Source organism: Salvelinus sp. IW2-2015, linkage group LG6.2, assembly GCF_002910315.2.
Source record: "Salvelinus sp. IW2-2015 linkage group LG6.2, ASM291031v2, whole genome shotgun sequence".
In the NCBI taxonomy this organism is placed as follows: domain Eukaryota; kingdom Metazoa; phylum Chordata; class Actinopteri; order Salmoniformes; family Salmonidae; genus Salvelinus; species Salvelinus sp. IW2-2015.
Window position 1 is genome coordinate 17,696,561 of NC_036846.1, and position 23,440 is coordinate 17,720,000.

General features: G+C 43.3%; 1 protein-coding gene across 2 annotated transcripts; it reads right to left on the reverse strand.

Annotated features, from left to right (window-relative positions):
* Positions 1–160: 160 nt before the first annotated feature.
* Positions 161–22,511, reverse strand: LOC111965900 (rab11 family-interacting protein 5-like). Of its 2 annotated transcripts, XM_070444261.1 has the most exons (6): positions 21,804–22,511; positions 8,266–8,813; positions 7,391–8,012; positions 3,674–6,325; positions 2,552–2,696; positions 161–2,218 (listed from the first exon to the last, which is right to left on the reverse strand). In XM_070444261.1, exons 1-6 carry the CDS (start codon positions 22,181–22,183, stop codon positions 1,958–1,960), a joined length of 4,608 nt encoding a protein of 1,535 aa, XP_070300362.1. In that variant the 5' UTR covers positions 22,184–22,511; the 3' UTR covers positions 161–1,957. The 2 variants fall into 2 exon arrangements, with proteins under 2 accessions (XP_070300362.1, XP_023846079.1); XM_023990311.2 differs by lacking the exon at positions 3,674–6,325.
* Positions 22,512–23,440: the final 929 nt, after the last annotated feature.

A 23,440-nucleotide genomic window follows, 5' to 3' on the forward strand; every position in this document is an offset into this window, starting at 1 on the left:
CCAGGGGGCAATGAAATTGACATAACAAATCTCACTCCAAGCTTTCTTCAAAGGTTGGCAGCCCTGCATCTATTGTTATCTCCAAAGTTTTGGCATATTCCATAAATTGAGGCAGCGATAAGTAAGGAAACCGCTCAGGGATTTCACAATGAGGCCAATGGTGACTTTTAAACAGTTAAGAGTTTAATGACTGTGATAGGAGAAAACTGAGGATMGATCAACAACATTGTAMTTACTCCACAATGCTAACCTAATTGACAGAGTGAAAAGAAGGAAGCCTGTACATTATAGAAATATTCAAAAACATGCATCCTGTTTGCAATAAGGCACTAAAGTAAAACTGCAAAAACATGTGYCAAAGAAATTAACATTGTCCTGAATACAAAGCATTATTTTTGGGGCAAATCCAATGRATCACTGAGTACCACTCTTCATATTGTCAAGCATGGTGGTGGCTGCATCATGTTATGGGTATGCTTCTCATRMGCAAATACTAGGGAGTTTTTAGGATAAAAATAAATGGAATAGAGCTAAGCACAGGCAAAATCCTAGAGGAAAACCTGGTTCCGTCTGCTTTCCAACAGAGACTGGGAGACAAATTTGCCTTGCAGCAGGACAATAACCTAAAACACAAGGACAAATGTACACTGCATTTGCTTACCAAGACAACATTGAATGTTCCTGTGTGGCCTTGTTACAGTTTTGACTTAAATTAGCTTGAAATCTATGGCAAGAGTTGAAAATGTCTGTCTAGCAATGATAAACAACCAACTTGACAGAGCTTGAAGAATTGTAAAAAMAATAATTCATTGGCACGAATTTGCACGAAGGGGGCAGGTCGGTTTTGTKACTTCAAGCCCAAATATATCATCCTTTGATTAAAACGATTGCTTATTGACCTACATCGTTGTGCAACGTCATGCGTAAGCCCTGGCCATTGTCTTTCAGCTCGAAAAAGTGGATTTCTAGTTGTGTGGGAGTTTAAGTACTATACTAAATAATACAGGCAATGTCATACAAAAATGATACAAACAAACCAATATACATAATTATATACATTCGTTTTGCAAATGAAAACCAAAACGTGAAAATATAACTTAAATAYCATAAATAAATGCCTTTGAATTCATTGTAATACCTATCTTACCACATGAACATGTATCACGTTATTCTTTGCACACACTTCATCCATGAATAGTAAAAAATATATATAATTATTTACTAAATATGACACTAGCTCAAGTTCACCTTTCTCCATGTAAACAAATTGAAATTCAGTGGAATTCTCCTTGAGTCGGTCTGTTTTTGAGTCAGTGTCTTATGGCAAATAATTACAGTATTTACCATGATGAAGATAATTTGGGTCCATATCAAACTAATTCAGACACTTACATGTTTTTCTGAATTTGAGGCAATGTCATATCAAGTAAGAACAATTTATACCACTGAATATTKKATTTTCTGTATTCTTCATCAATGCACATGTATAATAATTCTAATGCAGTACATTTGACAAAAGCTGTGCCACTTTCCTTATACTAAGTAGCAAGTGTAAAGTGATCAGTAACATTTGCTATGACTACAGTTTCTGATTAGTACTTGCAGCCTGACATTTGAGCTATAGCAAGCATGCACAGTGGGCAATATTGTGTCTTTAATCAACGAGGCAGGGTATCAGCAGTGAAACCTGGATGGTTGTGAGATTTACTTTTTGCTTAGGGATGTGTTGAATTACACCTGCCCCTGGAGAAGTGATCACCAACCCTGGTCCGGAAGAKCTACTTGGATGTGTAGGCTTTTGTTTCAGCCCTGCACTATAACTCCTGGTTCAGCTAAACAACTAACCACCAAGACCTAATCATGGACTGAGCTGGAACAAGAGTCTGCTCCTCCTTGTAGCTCTCTGGGACTAGGGTTTGATGGTGACCATGGCCCTATATTATACTAGCACTAGCGGTCACTTGTGTCGGGAGCGCACTTGAAGGAGTGTGGGTGTCTGCTCCATGATCTGCACCAGCAGCCTGTCGATGTAGTCCTCCAGMTCGCGCACCTGTGCCTTGATCTTCTTCATCTCCGCCTCGTGTTTCTTAAGCAGCACCGCCTGCTGTTCTGAGGCCGCCTGCTGGTTCTCCATATCCATCTGCTGCTGCAGCAGAAGGGAGATCAGCTCCATTTTGGTCAGCTGCTCGTACTGGGCAGACCTGTCCGTTAACGATTCCTGAGAAGACAAACACAGGCCCTGTCAGAATACTTTGAGAATACATCCTTCATTCCTATCTTGAAGTAATCACTGATCTGACAATACTGGATCTYTTACATAAAATGGGAAAACACAGATTAACAAGAGGAGGTACTCAATTGATAAAAATCTATTTCTGTCAGAAGACATTTTATTGTCACATACACCGGATAGGTGCAGTGAAATGTATTGTTTTACAGAGTCAGCCATACATGACCAAAAACTTTTCCACGGAATTTTGAACTGCCCAGTTATTTCCAACGTTCTGGTTGGAAAGTCATTCATTATGTGAATTCATMGACTCTTTTATACCTCAATCTCAGTCTCAGCCTCAGCCAGTGTCTGCTTGGCGGCGAGGCCTGGGTGGATGGAAGACTTGAGCTTCTCTAGAACTGACCGGCCCTCTTTCTTCTCCCCCTGACTGGCTGTGGTGGTCAAGGGCTTCACTGGGTGGGGTCTGCAAAGAAAACATCACCATCAAAGGTTCACTGCATTGGACTATGTGTACATAACACTTTTCACATGAAAATCAATATATAGTACAGTACAATGTGAGGCACTGGCATTACATAGTATATGGTAAAATTCATAACAATGCACCAGCCTGGATTTAGAATTTTCTGTATATATCTCTACAAAACAACAAAATGTGTTCAGCAACAGGTTTCAGCAAGAGAGCATAAAAAGAGCTTATGTTGTCTGATTTTAGTATAGCACAAAGCCGGTATGCCTCAGCAGTAATGACAGGCTCCAGGGTGAAGTTTCCTTAGGTACAGATCTTGGATCAGCTTCCTTAGTGGGAAAACGCAAACTGACCCAAGATCAGCATCTTGAGGAAACGTCACCCTATACCTAATGAGAGTGAAGGAAGGTACTTCCATTTTGCTTTCATTTACAGATGGTCAAAATTTCAGCAGAGAGCTGAAGCAGTTGTTTAAATCATCAAGATAAGGCTGAGATTTTCATTATGGTGACTGTGATTGTGGATGTGGACTCCTAGATGTGATGGGACAGTCAGCAACACAAATGTATGACACATAAGTTAATTACACAGAAGTGAGATGAGCAACGTAAAAGATTAAGCAATTTACAAAACTGTAGCGACCAATGGGTTTGCATGGGCAGGTGGTACTGGTAGGGGATATACTGATTCATTTAGAGAACTTCCTCTTAAGGAAGCTACTTGAATAGATTAAATAAAAGGAACTGAAAATATTAGTTTTTGTTTGGAAGAATGAGAATACAGACTAACAATATGTAGGTTCAGGTTTTCAAGCTATGGCTTGTAAACAGCTAGCAGGTGTGCTATGTCTAACTATTTCTAATTCTTGCATCCCATTGTTGACTACAACCTGGCAACCCAAACCTGATATTTTCTCAAGAGAGGTCAAGTGGCTACACTCTGCAGAGCTTAAGTGTGAGGAGAAGTCTCACCTGCTCTCCTGTCGGGGCAGACTGCTAGCTGGCTGGGTCTCCTCAGGTAAAAGTGTCTGCCGTGCATCGACCAGGGGCTGGACAGTGATGGAGGAGGTAGAGGAGGAGGAGGAAGAGGTGCAGGGGGCCATAGCGAAGGTGGCATTGTCTCCGGTACTGGGTCTCAAGGTTGGGGGGTGATGTATGGAGGAGGGGCCGGGGGTGGGGAGTAGCTTAGCCTGGGCATTAGTTTCAGTCACCAGGGAGGGGGRCACAGAGGAGGGACTGGAAGCATGCAGAGAGACACCAGGCCTTAACCTGGCACTCATGGGGCTTCTGATGTTCGGGGCTACTTTGGCGTGGAGGTCTTTGAAGCTGATGGTCCCGGCKTGTTTGGATGGGGAACGTTCCGTGAAGCAGTTTTCTTTTGTAATTGACTGAGTGGAACTATTTGTGTTTGTTTTTTGCAAGGAAACAAATAATTTAGCWGCCTTGAATGTTGTCTCTCTATCTGGTGACAAAGGTGAGGAAAAAATTGATTTGGTGGGTTGATATGAGAAGGGTACTTCAATGCTCTCTGAGAGTACATGCCCAGGAGACAGTGATTGGTGAAGAGGGCTCTCACGCAATCCTTTACCAGGGCTATTTGCACCACCGTTGCCGTAGAGCTCTCGTATCATTCCCTTGAGACTTCTGTGTGAACTAGCACCCCTTGGTGAAGACTCATTGACAGGCTTGGTTCGTACAACTTCCTGTTGCATTCCAATCTGTGGAGAAACTGGAGAAGTTCTAATGTGACATGAAGGGTCTACTATTGAACTGTCTATCTTTGATTTAGAAATGTTGCCTTTTCTATTCAGTGGAGATTGTGTGTGTTTTATATCTTCAGTGTCTCTAGTGATGTCTTCAGACTCAATGTTAAGACTGTCAGGCGTCAAAATGCTATTGTTCTTATTGCTTGCAGGATCTCTGCCTGATGTGTTCAATTCACAACCTCCATCTTGCCAATTGTCTTGACAAAGCGAGGCTTCTGGTAAATTCGCTTTTAGGGCAGAGTTGACGTCTATAGTACTAGGCTTCTGAAAAGTTAACATATCCTCTGCAGATAGCCGTATATCATGAGCAGAAGATACTATGTGAGTAACTTGTGGAGGTTGAGGAAAAATGCCACCTAAACTTTTGAGGGTATGCACTGTAATCATTTCAGATGGAGATGGGGAAGCATCAGAAGCAGAGTCAATAAAACTAAAATCAGAGTTACTCAGATTTTTATTTAGATCTTCCAAGGTTAGTGGAGGCGATTCATAATGGATGTTTCTGGACTTGGTAGGCTTATCTGGGTGAATTGAGAATAATTCCATTGTTGGGTCTGGTGTAATTAACGCAATGTCAAGCGTCTTAAGACCGGATTTAGAGTGTTTTGGGGAAGACATATACAGTAGGTCGGCAACAGTCATTTCACTATCAAGAAGCATTACTGGTAGAGATAAGGCTTTGATTTCCGAATGTGAAGTATTCTTTACAATGGCGTCTTCTCTAACAGTGGGACTGGTGTCCGTCGTATCCTCTGAGGCTAACAATATTATCGAATCCTTTACATTCAGGTCTAGATGGTTTTCTGTTGCACCTGGCCATAGGTCCTGCTCAGTAAACATAKATTTACAGCTATCATCTTCATCTCGCAATGGTTCATAGTCAAACTTCTTGAAGTCATCTTCAGACTTGAATGGAGATGGAGACTCTGGAGAAATATTGGCATAATGTTGTGAGTGTTCGGTATGAAAGTCCGACATGTCACTGCTGACGAGAAGGTCTTTGCCTAAGCTTGGGTACAGGTGGGGACTTGGTGTGCATCTCTTCTGCCTGCCTTCTCTTGTGTGCTGCAGGGAAGCTGCGCCCGTTTGTGACAGGAGACAGGCCTCTTTCTGCACAGCCAGCTCCTGACCCCTGTGCAACCAGCTGTCAGAAGATCTCTTGTTTACCAAAGGTCTTATTATGGGCCTCCGTGGAGGCAACGGTGGAGGCTCTGCTTCTTCTTCACTCATCCGCATCTCCTCAATGGGTGAAATAGTGTTACCTTTATGTGCAGGAGTGCTTCTTACTTGAGCTTGCCACGAGGTTGCATTTGAAGGGTGATTGGTAGGAGAGCCCTTTGGCGAATTCAGCCTGCTGGACGCAAAGGCGTCAAAGGACTCATCGCATTCTCTTCCCCCGCTCTCTGATATGGAGCGAGAGGTGAACGGATTCGGGGGGCTGGCAGTCACCGCTCTCGGGAGTAAGGCAGGGAGGGATGTCTGCCTGGCTACAGGCCTGGGCCGCTCTCGCCGTATGACGGCCATTTTCTTTTGCACTGCGACATCGTGGGCGGTACTGGGGATACAAGGCAAAGCTGTGGAATGACAGGGGGAGCAGGCAGCGCAAGGGGGGGACCTCCGGGCCTCTTCGGTTATGAGGTCCTCAAAAAAGGGGTTACACTGCAAACACGGGAGGAAGGGGTTGGAGGGAGAGATAGGGTTGGGTGTCAGAGAGGGGGTGAAGGGGTTAGTGGGATGGCCACTGTCGGGTGAGGCACGGCCAGTGCAAGAAGAAGAGCACTGGGTGGGAATGGGGGAGCAAGGGGGGAGGGGAGGAGGGGTGTCTGAGTCGCTTTCTACCTTAGAAGAAACTTCCAGCCTGTGGAGGGAAGGCACAAGCAGTCCTCTTTGTTAATTCTGTGCAAGCTGACCCATTCAAAATATGGGTGCCATTTTCTAACACACATAGAAAAAGGAAACCCAGATGTCTAAAGAGAAGAAGCATCTTCTGCCAACTACTGTCTATTTGAGGACTAGCTTTAAAAATGTTAATTTGTGAATATGCTACAATTGCCAAAAAATGAAAACAATAATGTGTTATGGAAAACAGCAACAAGAGTGTACTACAAAAAGCAAAACAACATTTAGCAAATTACTAAAGCAAGGTGAAGAGCAAAAATGCAAGATGTACTACATTTGGAACAGTAATAGAAACAGTAATACTGCAGATAATTTAATAGCAAAAACAGGTGATTAGTGTACTGGGCCAGTATTCATAAAGCATCACAGAGTAAAGTACTAATCTAGGATCAGTTTGGACTTTTAGATCATAATGAATAAGGTTACATGGACAGGGGGGGATCTGATCCTAGATCAGCACTCCTATTCTGATATGCTTTATGAATACTGGCCCAGATGTTCCACAACATACCAAACCTAAAGCTTAAAGTGCAGGTAGATCTTTCTCTGCATACAGTATCTGATTCAATTTGACCCCAAGCAAGGTTAAGAGTGAAAAAAACTGTATATGCCATTATTTCCTTTTCAACTCCAGTCACATGGACTCTGTCTTTGATTTCCTCTGATTCAAAGGACAGTAACGTTACATATATTCTTATACAAATGGCCTAGATGTCGACTATTATCCTGTGTTAATAGTACAGTATGAACCTTAACATGTTGTGCCTTACATGAGGTGATATGAGATTGCAGCACTTTGTGACAACTGCTGATGTAAAAAGGGCTTTATAAAATACAGTTGATTGATTTGAAATAGTAGATGAACTGGCCARATTTCCATTTGAAAGGAACAGGGGGCAGCATAAACACTGAACACAAGGAAATCAAAACCTTCCAWGATGTAGATGTCTGTGTGCTTTTGATGGAAGGCAAAACTGTATGAAGCCCTGGAGTGTGGAGARATCTGAAATGACCCTCCACTCACCTTGGCTTGTTCTGGGAGTCACTGGAGCCAAACCAGCCTRGCAGTCTCCCCTCGGTGAGAGGACAACCCTGGCTTGGCGCCAACTTGGCAGGTAGAGAATCACTCCTCCCTCCGGAGAATAACGACTTTCTGAGCTTTTTCCTTTTGTCTGCTGAGTCCACCGTGGTGGTGGAAGACAGCATTGAGGCAGCTGCCAGCACAGGACGACCCCCCACCCGTGCGCTTTGAACCTGGGAGACATGCGGTTCGGCCTCCTTCTCCACGTACTTCTCTTCCTRATTCACCTTGTCGAAGGACCAGCGCCGTCCCTCACCGGCTGAACCATTGTCCTCGCTCCGCTTTGTGAGGTTCTGCAGAGAACGAGAGAGGGGGGAGCACTTCTCAAGGAGGACCAGCTTGGATGGGAGGGTGCCTGAGCRCTTGGGACCCACCGGTTCGGATCCGTAGATGTGGCTTCCGTTGATGCACAGAGAGGATTGGGAGAAAGTCATACCCTGACCCTTGAGGGATTCCACTGCAGGACAGGGCTGGGGAATGGCAGTAGTGGTGATCCTACTTGCCTCGTCGCTGAGGACTCGATTATGAGTCAGTATCTTTGGGGAAGACTGTGTGGTGTTGAGCACTATTTGGGGGGAAAGAAAGGGGGTCAAAGTATTGGCCTGAAATGGATCGGCCTTAATAATAAACCCTCTTCCAAAACAATTCCTTAAAATGCATAAGCTTGCTAGATCCTTTAGATACAGTACATGCTTTTTTGTGTCTGGTAAAGATTCTGTCAGAATATAATCTAAATACAGGTCACTGCATATTACAGACATATAGGGCAATTTCTAATGAAAATGAAACACTTTGACAGAGGAAATCTGCATYCTTACCTTTTTTAGCTAGGTCTGTGTCTCTGTGGTGGGTGTCAACTTTGACCTTGTTGCTGTAGATGGGAGAGCTGGGGGGACTGGAAGGATCCACCAGGATGCCTAGGCCCAGAGGAGGGGGGCAGGGCCTCTCACTGGTCAAGGACAACACGCTGCTCTCTGAGGCCACCGACGAGCTCAACCTTGTGTCGGACAAACTCCGCAGCTTTCCCTTCCCCTTGAAGAAATCCTTCACCTTGCTCCGCTTCTCCTCGGCTACCTCCACGGGGTCCTCTCCCCCTTCCCCTCGGTCCCCCTCTCGGAATGGCTTTCCTAGGGAACCCGACAGGGCGGCGAAGCGTCCCGGCACGATGGCTGATGAGGACTCCATGTCGCCGATCTTCCTCCCCGTCACGCGGTCCTTAAGTTTGCCGAAGGCAGACCGTGGCTTGTCCTTCATGGTTAGGTCGAACATGCTGGCTGTCAGGTTGTTGCGGGTGAACTGGACCGTCACCTGCATCTCGCCGCGCTCCTTCTCCTTCCGGCCGGCCTTGGAGTTGAGTTTGAGCCATCTGGACCCACAGTGAGAGGAGACTGTAAGGCGGCAACCATCCCCAGCGCTCCACACATGCATTGTCATGCAACTTAAACACATATTTTATATTATAAAACGTGTTGTTTGGATCCTGAATGCTGATTGGATGAGCAGCATTACAAGCTGTGCTGTATTGGCCGTCACAGGCATACCATGCCTGCTAACAGTTCCATCTCAAATTATCACTGTGCCTCCATAAGACTATCATGTTCACGTTGCTGTCCGAATCATCTCTTGCATTTATCTCAACTTTTACATTATTTACCCTTGCTTCCAGTCTAACATTTAGTTTGGTACAGCGGGGGTTAATATAGGCATAGCTGTCTGCCTGTCAGACATCTGAAGATTTATTTATTTCACTTTTTAAATGTGAACTCCCCTGGAACCTATCATAGAGGGCGAACGGGTGTCCAGACGCAACTCAACTTTTTCTGAGCCAGGCGAAATCATGTATCAACCTCATTATTATGGATATATCCAAGTAAATCCCAATAAAATTGTGCTACTTGCTTTAGATTTTTTATAAAGTATTTTTTGTGGTAGTGGAAGACGTGTTCTGATTTTAGATTTGAAAAGCAGAGAAGTAGAATAAGATTTCATACTCCAAGTTATTGAGAAAGTGGTAAAAATGTCTGTTTTTAAAAGTTTAGATAAAATGTATACTGAACAAAAATATAAACGCAACATGCAACAATTTCAACGATTTTACTGAGTTACAGTTTATCTAAGGAAATCTGTCAATTTAAATAAATGCATTAGGCCCTAATATATGGATGTCACATGACTGGGAATACAGATGCATCTTTTGGTCACAGATACCTTAAAAAAGGTAGGGGTGTAGTTTACAAAACCTGTCAGTATCTGTCAGTACCATTTGCCTCATGAAGCGTGACACATCTACTTCACATAGAGTTTATCAGGCTGTTGATTGTGGAATGCTGTCCCACTCCTCTTCAATGGCTGGGCGAAGTTGCTGGATATTGGCGGGAACTGGAACACACTGTCGTTCATGTCGCTCCAGAGCATTCCCACATGCTCAATGGGTGACATGCAGGGTTGGGGAGTAAGGGATTACAAAAAACGGTAACTGTAATGGTAAGTTACGTTACCAGCTAAAATATTGTAATCAGATTACAGATACTTTTGACAAACTAGATTAAATTCCGAAAGGATGTTTGCAAAAAAAATTATTTGACACTGTTTTCTAAATGACATTCAAATCAGCATTGAAAAAGGCGCAAGTTTAAGTTTGTTCCACTTGAGCGAGTCTGACCACTARGCTGACACACCAAATGGGTTTGATAGATTGCGGGAAAAGAGCAGGAATAGGTTTTTGTAGGCTACAGTCCAAGRTATGTCTTCCAATGGTGCGACTGCTGTCGGCATCCAAAGATTATCCAACTTAAATAAACGCTTGGAAGTAAGGATGACAGCAATGGTGTAGTCTACGGCGATACGGATACTACTTATTATTGATATTTACAGTTGAAGTCGGAAGTTTAGATACACCTTAGCCATATACATTTAAACTCAGTTTTTCACAATTCCTGACATTTAATCCTAGTAAAAATTCCCTGTTTTAGGTCAGTTAGGATCACCACTTTATTTTAAGAATGTGAAATGTCAGAATAATAGTAGAGAATGATTTATTTCAGCTTTTATTTATTTCATCACATTCCCAGTGGGTCAGAAGTTTACATACACTCAATTAGTATTTGGTAGCATTGCCTTTAAATTGTTTAACTTTGGTCAAACATTTTGGGTAGCCTTCCACAAGCTTCCCACAATAAGTTGGGTGAATTTGGCCCATTCCTCCTGACAGAGCTGGTATAACTGAGTCAGGTTTGTAGGCCTCCTTGCTCGCAAACGCTTTTTCAGTTCTGCCCACAAATTTTCTATAAGATTGAGGTCAAGGCTTTGTGATGGCCACTGACTCCAATACCTTGACTTTGTTCTCCTTAAGCCATTTTTGCCACAACTTTGGAAGTATGCTTGGGGTCATTGTCCATTTGGAAGACCCATTTGCGACCAAGCTTTAACTTCCTGACTGATGTCATGAGATGTTACTATAATATATCCACATAATTCTACTCTTCAAGATTCCATCTATTTTGTGAAGTGCACCAGTCCCTCCTGCAGCAATGCACCCCCACAACATGATGCTGCCACCCCCGTGCTTCACGGTTGGGATGGTGTTCTTCGGCTTGCAAGCCTCCCCCTTTTTCCTCCAAACATAACGATGGTCATTATGGCCAAACAGTTCTATTTTTGTTTCATCAGACCAGAGGACATTTCTCCAAAAAGTACAATCTTTGTCTCCATGTGCAGTTGCAAACCGTAGTCTGGCTTTTTATGGCGGTTTTGGAGCAGTGGCTTCTTCCTTGCTGAGCGGCCTTTCAGGTTAAGCAATGGGTTAGAAGAAGCCTACATCACCAACTCATYAAGTAAAATGTAACATCCATATATGGCCAGCTATGTACACTTTAACACAGATTTTTTTGTCTTCTTCTAAATGCCTCTTAAAGGGAAACTAATCTAAAAGTAACTGAATGTAATCAGATTACATTACTGAGTTTGGGTAATCCAAAAGTTACATTACCGATTACAATTTTGGAGAGGTAACTAGTAACATTTAGTAAGTAAATAAAAAAGAAACAGCCCTTTTTCAGGACCCTGTCTTTCAAAGATCATTCGYAAAAAAACAAATAACTTCACAGATCTTCATTGTAAAGGGTTTAAACACTGTTTCCCATGCTTGTTCAATGAACCATAAACAATTAATGAACAGGCARCTGTGGAACGGTCGTTAAGACACTAACAGCTTACAGACAGTAGGCAATTAAGGTCACAGTTATGAACACTAAAGAGGCCTTTCTACTGACTCTGAAAAACACCAAAAGAAAGATGCCCAGGGTCCCTGCTCATCTGTGTAAACGTGCCTTAGGCATGCTGCAAGGAGGCATGGGGACTGCAGATGTGGCCAGAGCAATAAATTGCAATGTCCGTACTYTGAGACGCCTAAGACAGCGCTGCAGGGAGACAGGACGGACAGCTGATCATCCTCGCAGTGCAGACCACGTGTAACAATACCTGCACAGGATCGGTATATCCGAACATCACACCTGCGGGACAGGTACAGGATGGCCACAACAACTGCCCGAATTACACCAGGAATGCAATCCCTCCATCAGTGCTCAGACKTTCCGCAATAGGCCGAGAAAGACTGGACTGAGGGCTTGTAGGCCTGTTGTAAGGCAGGTCCTCACCAGACATCACCGGCAACAACGTCGCCTATGGGCACAAACCCACCGTCGCTGGACCAGACAGGACTGGCAAAAAAGTGCTTGTTCACTGACGACTCGCGGTTTTGTCTCACCAGGGGTCATGGTCGGATTCGTGTTTATCGTCGAAGYAAAGGAATGACCGTTACACCGAGGCCTGTACTCTGGAGCGGGATCGATTTGGAGGTGGAGGGTCCGTCATGGTCTGGGGCGGTGTGTCACAGCATCATTGGACTGAGCTTGTTGTCATTGCAGGGAATTTCAATGCTGTGCGTTACAGGGAAGACATCCTCCTCGCTCATGTGGTACCCTTCCTGCAGGCTCATCCTGACATGACCCTCCAGCATGACAATGCCACCAGCCATACTGCTTGTTCTGTGCGTGATTTCCTGCAAGACAGGAATGTCAGTGTTCTGCCATGGCCAGAGAAGAGCCCGGATCTCAATCCCATTTGGGACCTGTTGGATCGGAGGGTGAGGGCTAGGGCCATTTCCCCCAGAAGTCCATGAGGAGGAGATGCACTGCAGTACTTAATGCAGCTGGTGGCCACACCAGATACTGACTGTTACTTTTGATTTTGACCCCCCTTTGTTCAGGGACACATTATTCCATATCTGTTAGTCACATGTCTGTGGAACTTGTTCAGTTTATGTCTCAGTTGTTGAATCATGTTATGTTCATACAAATATTTACACATGTTAAGTTTGCTGAAAATAAACGCAGTTGACAGTGAGAGGAAGTTTATTTTTTTGCTGAGTTTAGTACCAGTGCCACCAACGCTAACATCGAAGTGCTAGACCGTCAAGAGGAAGATGCTACAACCCGGTTCGCGGGTAAAAGAGTAAACGGAGAGGACAGCGAAGCCAAAGACAGTGCAGCCAAAGCAGTAGATGTGTGTTTAATGTGTTACAAATACAACATGTTATATCAGAATTTATGAGTGAAATGCAAATACTATTGGTCAGCTACTGATGTATAAATGTACCAGAAAGAAAGAATTGAGGTAAAGACGTACAGTAACTGGGTGTTCAAACCGACTAGCARAAAAACTCAAATTTGGCGTCGAGCAAAGCTCTGAATGCCTAGATTTCGCCTTCCTGTGGGGATGTTGTGGGAAATGGCAATGACTTGAGTATCAGTGATTTACTGTTGTATAATTTTACTTAGCTAAAATAAGCATTTTCATTAGATTCTGATTGCTTTTGCCTTGTCGTTCTAAATGCTAAATTGCATTAGACATATACAAACGTTAATTAGCTAATTATATTTCATGTCTATACAGCCATTGGTTGCAAATAGTATACATATTGTAAAACCAATCAAGTCCTTTCCCTCTCAATTTCATATTTTGTCCTGGAGAATATTGCTACAGTGATGTTCTAGCTATGATCCTCATCGCCACGGTTTCTACCACTTTGCCTCTTACTAGACAATGCATTGAAACTCATCATCATGGCAACAGTCTGGTGTGAACGGCGAGTAAAGCCACACAACAAAACGTGTTGTGTTGTCATTCATTCACTTGATATGAAATAGTGGGGCTGCAGCTGTGTTTTTGTAGTTCTTCAAAATTGGGCCTTTTATTAGTTAATTTATATATTATTTTATTCATATCCAGGTTGATGATAGGTCCAGTCCAGTTTCAGTGGAAGAGAGGATCTTTGGGGTTGATGACAGGCCCAATCCAGTTTCAGTGGAAGAGAGGATCTTTGGGGTTGATGACAGACCCAATCCAGTTTCAGTGGAAGAGAGATCTTTGGGGTTGATGACAGGCCAACCAGTTTCAGTGGAAAGAGGATTTTGGGGTGATGACAGGCCCAATCCAGTTTCAGTGGAAGAGAGGATCTTTGGGGTTGATGACAGGCCCAATCCAGTTTCAGTGGAAGAGAGGATCTTTGGGTTGATGACAGGCCCAATCCAGTTTCAGTGGAAGAGAGATCTTTGGGGTTGATGACAGCCCATCCAGTTTCAGTGGAAGAGAGGATCTTTGGGTTGATGACAGGCCCAATCCATTTCAGTGGAAGAAGGACTTTGGGTTGATGACAGGCCCAATCCAGTTTCAGTGGAAGAGAGATCTTGGGTTGATGACAGCCCAATCCAGTTTCAGTGGAAGAGAGGATCTTTGGGTTGATGACAGGCCCAGCCAGTTTCAGTGAAGAGAGGATCTTTGGGTGATTGACAGGTTTCCATCCAGTTTCAGTGGAAGAGAGGATCTTTGGGGTTGATGACAGGCCCAATCCAGTTTCAGTGGAAGTGAGCATTGATGTTGATGACAGGCCCAGTCCAGTTTCAATGGAAGAGAGAGTCCAGGACCAACTTTTGATTATTTCAAGAGACCCAAGTCAGATGACCTAAAAACGTTTTTTTGTTTCCACCCTATGCAGAAATAAAAAAAGGGTTTTCTGTTTTAAAGACGGCACCAATAGGAAATGGCTGTCATACAATGAAGAAAGCCATGCGTTATACTGTTCAATTTGTCTGGCATTTGCGAAGCCTACTGCAGAATCTTTATGAGTGGAATGACGGATTGGAAGAACAACATGCACAGAAGGGTAGAAGAGCATGAGAAGAGCAACATGCACAGAAGTAGTGCTGAGGAATACTTTTTAAGGTCCTCCAAAGTCTGCTCAGTGGCCGTCAGGGGTCTGCCCACAGACCGCAGGTACGCAGGAGAAGGCAWGTGCTGGAACGTGTGAGGGGGAAAGAGGGGGCTCAGTTACAGTGGGTTGCAGTCTGAGGCTGCATATACATTAGAGGACCCCAGTATCGATCACGGTAATTTCTTGGAGATGATAATACTGCCGGGAAAGTATGACGTCTGCTTGAAAGAACACCTCACCAAATACATTGAGAACAGTAAGAACCTACATCAGTCTGGGGCAAGAGGCAGAGGTTCTCTAATCACACTCCTCTCAAAAAATACTGTCAATCACACAATTCAGAGCATTATCCAAGAGATCATGTCAAGTGAAATTGTGCAAGCGGMAATGTTCTCTGTCCAGATCGACACAACTCAGGACATAACTTATCAAGACCAGTGCTCTGTCATTGTGAGATATGTGACAGACGTCATACAAGAGAGGCTTGTGGCTGTTGTGAAGTGTGAGGCATCCACTGGACAGTACTTTATCCAGTTGTTGACAGATGTCGTGGATAAACTCAAATTAGACATGAGCAAGTGCATTGGCAATGCTACGGATGGAGCATCCAATATGCAGGGCAAATATAAGGGCTTCTCTACTCTGTTATCCTCAAAGTCCCCCAATCAAGTGCATGTATGGTGCTATATACCTTAATCTGGTTTTGATACAACTGAAATTGTCTTTGCAATCAGGTCACTGTTTGCTCTCCTTAACGACATTGCTGTGTTACTCCGTGAATCCTACCAATGGATGGATGTGTGGGAGAAGAGCAAGGACACACGACACAGACGCCAATCTCCAAACGAAGAAACACACTGGTGGGCTAAAGATAGTGCTTTGAAGAAGGTCTTTGGATCCTTTGGAAAATCAGACCAGGGTCTCTATGTTGAAGTACTCCTCACACTATCAGCCATACAAGGACAGGCCAACATGAAGACAACTGTTCGGATGAAGGCAAGAGGAATTACTGAGGCTCTTCTCAGGTATGAGACGATACTGACAGCTCAAATATTTCTTTGGATATTTGAGAACACGTCACCACTGTCCAAATACCTGCAAACAAGTGGGATGGACATCCTGTCTGCCCATCGAATGGTTGTGGCTACACAAGAAACCCTGAAAGGCATGTCAAGAGACTTTGACACCATTAAGGCAGCTACAGACACATTTGTTCAGTTTGCAAATAAGAAGATCAAAGAACAGGATGAGGACACAGAGCTGGAGGAGGTAGAAGCCACTCTGCCACAGAAAAGGGCAAGAAAGAAGAAAATCATGTCTGGAGAGATGGCTCAAGATGAAGCTTTGACAGAGGCAGAGGGTGCCTATAAAGTTCAAGTCCACAATCAAATGATGGATACAGTCACAGATAGTATCCTCAGGCGATTTATGTCTCATGGCTCTCTATATGCTGACCTAGCCKTTCTGGACCCTAGAAACTTCTCCCAAATAACATCCAATGGTCTTCCAGAGACAGCCCTTCAAGAGCTCAGCAAATGTTTGCTTCGATTTGATACGCGAGCAACTGTTGACAATTTGTAATGTGAGCTGAGAAGCCTCATTGTACAGTGGAAAATACTGAAAAGTTCAGGATTGGAGGAATACAAGGACAGTGGAGGATGGCCCTGATGGAAATGAAGATGAGGTCGAAATTAAGAATCCTGCAAATAATTTTGATTGATTGATCTTTTTCACTCTAGGCTTCAGGATGTGAGGTAGTTCAATCATGACAAATTCAGTGTGTGTTCTGTAGAAGTTTTGTAACAATGTGCAGCGTTTGTGTGTGTGTGTGTGTTCTGTAGCCTTTTTAAAGTAGTACTGCAATAGTGATCAATGGTTGTGATGCAGCTAGGTGGTTGTATTAGGGGCTGGTCGTGTGTGTACATGCATGCATTAGCAGGGCGGCCGTGTGGAGTATACGGGGCCGGTTCTGGTGGGCCGGTCTGGATAAAAGTCCAGGGCTGTTTTTTACTCCCAGTCCGTCCCTGCCATAACCCCACCGCCATCATGGGGCACTCTGTTCACAACCTTGACATCAGCAAACAGCTTGCCCACACTAAGCCATACACATGGTCTGTGGTTGTGAGGCTTGTTGAACACCGGGCTCGAAATTAATGGTGTCCCGTCATCCTGGGGACGATAAAAAATATGCCTTGGAAGGTTCAAAACAGACTTTGGGACAGTTGCAGGACAATAGGCCAGAAAAATATAAAATGCATACAAGAGTGATTCCATACTAAAATGTTTAAACAAAGACAAGGCTGATAAAACAGATCACAACATTTAGCTTAAAAGTTAATAAAACTATGAATYATTTACATTACAAGCGCAGCGATGTGTTCACTCGTCTCGGCCATATGCGTGAATGTTCTAAAATGCTATTACAGGAAAACGGCATTCTCAAACGCGCACCTGATAAAAGCATTTTTTATAATGCGACAGAATGATATACAGCCTAATGGTAGAAACTTAGAAAGAGGGAATATCTGAAGATGTAACAATAGGATTGTGCCATACTGCCTTTGGACAGTAGAAGAAAACTGCTGTTTTCAATGGCATATTAGGAAATCTTTGCTTTTTTTCTATGGTAGGTTGGTTTTCTATGGTTTTCTATGTAAAATGTCCAGGTTTCAAACAATGATATGGTTGGCTAGGCATCGCATATGTTATTATTTAGGTTATGGAAATGTATAAGATTAAAATATCATTCCAATTATGGGCAAATAGCTCTTTCAGAATGCACATTTGACTCTCTCCCAAACGGTCTGCGGACCGCAGGCCCGGAGCAGAGGTTGCCTGTTCAAAGCGGAGGTTTCCTGTGCCGGGAGTTGCTGTGACATTTGAGAGCTGAGGTTGCAGGCAGTTTATCTGACATTTAGGAGCTGAGGTTACGTGTGCCGGGAGTTGCTGTGACATTTGGGAGCTGAGGTTGCGTGTGCCAGAAGTTGCTGTGACATTTGGGAGCTGAGGTTGCAGGGTGTTGCTGTGACATTTGGGAGCTGAGGTTACAGGGAGTTTGTGGCATTTAGGAGCTGAGGTTGCAGGGAGTTTGTGGCATTTAGGAGCTGAGGTTGCGTGTGCCAGGAGTTGCTGTGACATTTGCATTGTCTGACGGCTATGGCTAGATACTATGATATTCTAGAGAATATGGTTGTATCTCCCTGACCTGYACCAAATGCACACTGTAAAATGTGCAAAGTATTGTCTCCCGCTGCAACACTGCCGAGCCTGTGCGTGCGCAGGTGAAGACAGATTCGTTTTTAGAAGCACTGTTGATTTTTTAATCTACCTGCCATAGTGGCCAGTGTACCAAAAAGTACATTTTAGACCCTGGCTGTTAGCAAGTGGTGGCACTCAAAAAGGTTAAGGCGACCATTCTTCAGTAACTGAAGAGGAAGGGTGAAGCAGAGAACGTGAAGGCCGGGGAACACACGTTCTTTATTGTATATTGTTGTGTTATGTTGTTTAATGGGGCAGCTGGTGGTGGAATGTCTCTAACTTACATTTCTTCAGTAACCAGTTCACAATAACATTGTTCTCTCTTAACTATATTGTATACATGTGGTTAACATGTTCAATTACTACATTATAATTATTAATGATGTAATGGATGTTTGTCTGTTTTCATTAAGATGCTAAACTTTTTTTTCTTAAGATATTAAGTTGATGTAATATAGACTTTCTGTATCGGTCTCAGAAAAATACATAAATTACTTTAAAAGCATTGCAAATGATCTAGACCCATGTTGGCATATCAAAACATTAAAAATATATATATATTAATTTTGGGACAGTTCAAGTTCAGTTTGGGACAGTTGAAATTGCTCTTCCATGATGGTACCGGGACGGTAGGACAAAAGTTAGTTGCGAGCCCTGGTTGGATGTACTGCTAAATTCTCTAAAATGAAGTTGGAGGTGGTTTATGGTATAGAAATTAACATTAAATTCTCTAGCAACAGTTTAGGTGGACATTCCTGCAGTCAGCATGCCAATTACACGCTCCCTCAAAACTTGTTGCATTGTGTTTGTTGTGTGAGAAAACTGCACATTTTAGAGTGGCCTTTAATTGTGCCCAGTGCAAGGTGCACCTGTGTAATGATCATGCTGTTAAATCAGGTTTTTGATATGCCACACCTGTCAGGAGGATGGATTATCTTGGAAAAGGAGAAATGCTCACTAACAGGGATGTAAACAAATTTGTGCACAAAACTTGAGAGAAATATGCTTTTTGTGCGTATGGAACATTTCTGGGATCTTTTATTTCAGCTCATGAAACATGAGACCAACACTTTACATGTTGCATTAATATTTTTGTTCAGTGTAGTTAATGCGGTTACTAAAACAGCTATACATTTTGATTGGWAGAAGATAATTCTGTTCTGCAGAGATGTAGACCAAGATGTCATACCCATACAACTTGTTTTTGGGAAAGTTGTCAAAGTAGCTGATTTGTGTCAAAAGTTACATTGCTTAAAAAGTGAATAGAAAATAATATTGGAAATCATGATGTCACAATGGGCCTCTTAGAATGTTGAGAAAATCCCATGAAAGTGGATGGAGGACAAAAAAAATMTAATAGTTTAAAAAGTATAAATGGTATCAAAAAGTTGTATGCAAGCAACTTAATCCAGATCAGTCTATAACTTTTAAAGTTTGAATTGTGTTTCTATCTTAAACGGTGTTAGAGGAGTAACCTTCCAAATAATAGTAATAAGTAAGAAATAATTCTTACAACATTTACAGTGTGGCTGCTGTCACAAGCCACACTAATAACTCAGAAGTAAGATGAAGAGTTAAACTTAAGGTATAAGAAGATTCCAAATAATAATAACTATAACTATATGGTAATTTTCAATGAAGAAAAAGTGTGACTTGCTTCAGCTCTTTGAAATTATTTTTGTGGTAGTGGAAGAATTTTTAAACGTTTTACTTAAGTGAGGCAGTGAAATATAGTCAAAGTTAAATATATTAAAATATCTGGTCTGATTACTTTGATAGGCTATATAAAGCTTATAATTTTGGACTGTAGTAAATTTTGTATTTTTGCTAACAAAGATATCTACATACACTACATGGCCAAAAGTATGTGGACACTTGCAAGTCGAACATCTCATTCCAAAATCATGGGCATTTAATATGGAGTTGGTCCCCACTTTGATGCTACAACAGCCTCCAGCTTCTGGGAAGACTTTCCACTAGATGTTGGAACATCGCTGCGGGAATTTGCTTCCATTCAGCCACAAGAGCATTTGTGAGGTTGGGCGCTGATGTTGGGCGATTAGGCCTGGCTCGCAGTTGGCGTTTCAATTCATCTGAAAGGTGTTCAATGGGGTTGAGGTCAGGGCTCTGCGCAGGCCAGTCAAGTTCTTCCACACCGATCTCAACAAACCATTTCTGTATGGACCTCGCTTTGTGCARGGGGGATTTGTCATGKTGAAACAGGAAAGGGCTTCCCCAAACTGTTGCCACAAAGTTGGAAGTACAGAATTGTATAGAATGTAATTGTATGCCGTATCGTTAAGATTTTCCTTCACTGGAACTAAGGGGCCTAGCCTGAACCATGAAAAACAGCTCCAGATCATTATTCGTCCTCCACCAAACTTTACAGTTGGCCCTACGCATTGTTGCAGGTAGTGTTTTCCTGGCATCCGCCAAACCCAGATTAGTCCGTCGGACTGCCAAATGGTGAAGCGTGATTCATCACTCCAGAGAACGCGTTTCTACTGCTCCAGAGTCCAATGGCGACGAGCTTTACACCACTCCAGCCGACACTTGGCATTGCGCATGTTGATTTTAGGCTTGTGTGGGGCTGCTCAACCATGGAAACCCATTTRATGAAGCTCCCGACTAGAACAGTTCTTGTACTGACTTTGCTTCCAGAGGCAGTTTGGAACTCGGTATTGAGTGTTGCAACTGAGCTACTGATGATTTTTACGCGCTATGCGATTCAACACTTTCCGGTCCCGTTCTGTGAGCTTTTGAGGCCTGTTTCGCTCCCCCGACATGCAGGGTTGAAGGACACTGTCTACCGGTCACCCCTGCCTCCCGCGTGCTAGCTAACTAGCTAGGTTGCTAGTTAGTGATACTGTGTGCTAGCTTGCTAGTGAGCTGGCACACAATGTCGCCCACYCCTCCGGCCTGCTGTGTCCTGGAGAAAACCGTGCCCAACAGGCAGGGGCGAAGGACACTGTTTACCGGTCGTCGCCGCCTACTGTGTGCTAGCCAACTAGCTAGCTTGCTAGTTAGTGACATCGTGTGCTAGCTTGCTAGTTAGCTAGCACACGGTGTTGCCCCTGCCTCCCAACTGTTGTGTCACAGAAAAAAACATGCCGACAGGCAGGGGCGATAATCCCTGCCTCCCGCTAGCACAGCAGGCGGGAGCTGGGGCGACAACATGTACTAGCTAGCTTGACAGTTAGCTAGCACACGGTGTTGATATCTTGATAGTTAGCTAGCCAGCACACTGTGCCGCCCCAGCCTGCTGTGTACCGGAATCCTCCTTAGGACTAGCTGGCTAAGATGGCACACAGCGTCCTTCGCTCCCGCCTGCCGAACAACTGCCCTTGCCGTCATTAACATAACTGCGGGAAAACAGTGCCTGTGGGGTTTATCGGTGGCTGGCATCCAATGTTATTGTGCATTTAACTTCACCTTCCGTACTGGAGAAACCACACCACCTACCTGTTGTAATTTAAAATTTGACCAATAGAAGTATAAAGACGGGTTCCAGCAGATGCAGGAATGCCGACATGCAGGAGCACCCCAAATTGCTGGCCGCAATTGCACCCTTCTCCATAGTTGGGCCTGCCCCAGTATCTGTGCATTAGAGATGATGAGTATGATGTGTCATCGTTGACATCTCTAATGCACAGATACTGGGGCAGATTGGGCTTATTAATGTTACTGTCAATCATGGCAAATTACTATGGCCATAATGGCCTATAAAGTGATGTGATATTATTATAATTTAGCATACATTTCAATGTAATCAGTGGAAATAAGTTCATCATCATTAGCAAATTAACTTAGTAAGTGAGAGGAACCTACTCATCTCTAGGGCACATTCCATCTTGAAATATTTTATCCAAAGGGAGGATTGCTTGACCAAGAAACACGTCAAGTCCGATAAGCACCCGGTGCATAATGGTGAGGACCAAGTCACCGCTCCCTGAGGGAAAAGCACTGCGACCCCCATCCTCCAGTATTCCGGGTAGAAGTTCAAAACAGCATTCCTCATTCCACTCTGGCACAGTCGCCTTCTCGACCAAACCGGTGGTGTATTTCTCCTTCCCCACCTGAATGATTGTGTAAACATAACGGCTACCCCCGTGCTTGCCCTTAGTCCGCAAACCCCTTGCACGAAGGACAGTTACATTCACATGTGTAGGCACCCATCTCTGGTCATCATTTAAATCTATAAAGGACATKATTTTAAATTACGTTGCATGGATTGGGGGAGCGTGACTGCATAGAAAGTCCAAAATAGCCGTCCCTTGACGCTTCTTTATTCTTGTAGCCTCGCCCTTGCATCTGTGTCCACCGGTTTGCTAGCACAAACAGACACAGGACCTCTGCAGAATTTCTCCAAAATACTCCGGCATGTCTCAGACTTCAGTTTGTGGATATGCTGGCTATCCCGCGCTTGCGGCGCTCGTATGCCATCTCCAAAGCTGCGTGCGATCTGCTAATTAGAATACTTGCTACTCGCTGCTGGCTGGTCAGTCCTCATCACTAGTCTACTGTCCGAAAACTCAATGTGCTGTCGGTCCGCATACGGTATAGGTTGCACAAAATTAAATAGAACACCCCCCCCCCACCCCACCGAAAAAATGGTGGGAAAAAATAGGCCTATCATAAGCCTTACTGTGACATTATTATGATACTACTATGTTACAATCGTTCATGCAATAACACAATGCGTTTTTCTTTGTCAATATTGCAACAATTGGATAATAGTAGCCTGGGACTAATCCAAAAAATACATCCCACCCAATCAAGTTATAGTCTGGTTGAATGCGACAATGGAGGGCCCCTCTGTGCAATGTAGGGTAGGCTAAATATTAGCCTATCATAATGATGATAAATAAATTACATCAAATAAATTACATCAAATAAACAACTTTTTTCATGTATGGTCTTTATGTATCTCAAAGAGACCCTTTGATAGTATTTGAAATTATTTGAGATGCTATGCTCTAAAAAAAATTCACTCTGAGACTTTCTGAAGTTGACGCCAGGCAATAGGGAAGTAAGAACAATGAACGTCAGCCACACCCTTTCACCTGAACAAGTAGCCTTGTTTGAGAGAAGGCTCTCGCCCCCTCCCTCCCTCCCTCATCTCTACATCAGGCTGGATGGTATACATACTCTATACAGACAGTGTAACAAAATTCTTCTTCTTGTCCAGGCAGTTTTAATACCAATTTAAGTTTAATAACTTGAATTGGGGGAGGAAAAACATATCATAATACAATATAAGTATGTAATATAAAGTATTGTACATAAGTATTTAATATTAAACATTTATAAAGGAAGATTTTTACCCAAATCTCTTTGGTGTTTTTTTTAACCTCTCGTCCTCATTATTTTATTTTTATTACTATTTCACATTGTTTTGACTATTTTGTGTACATAACAGCATATTCATCAATACTGTAAAAAGTGATGTATAATATTTTGTTTGG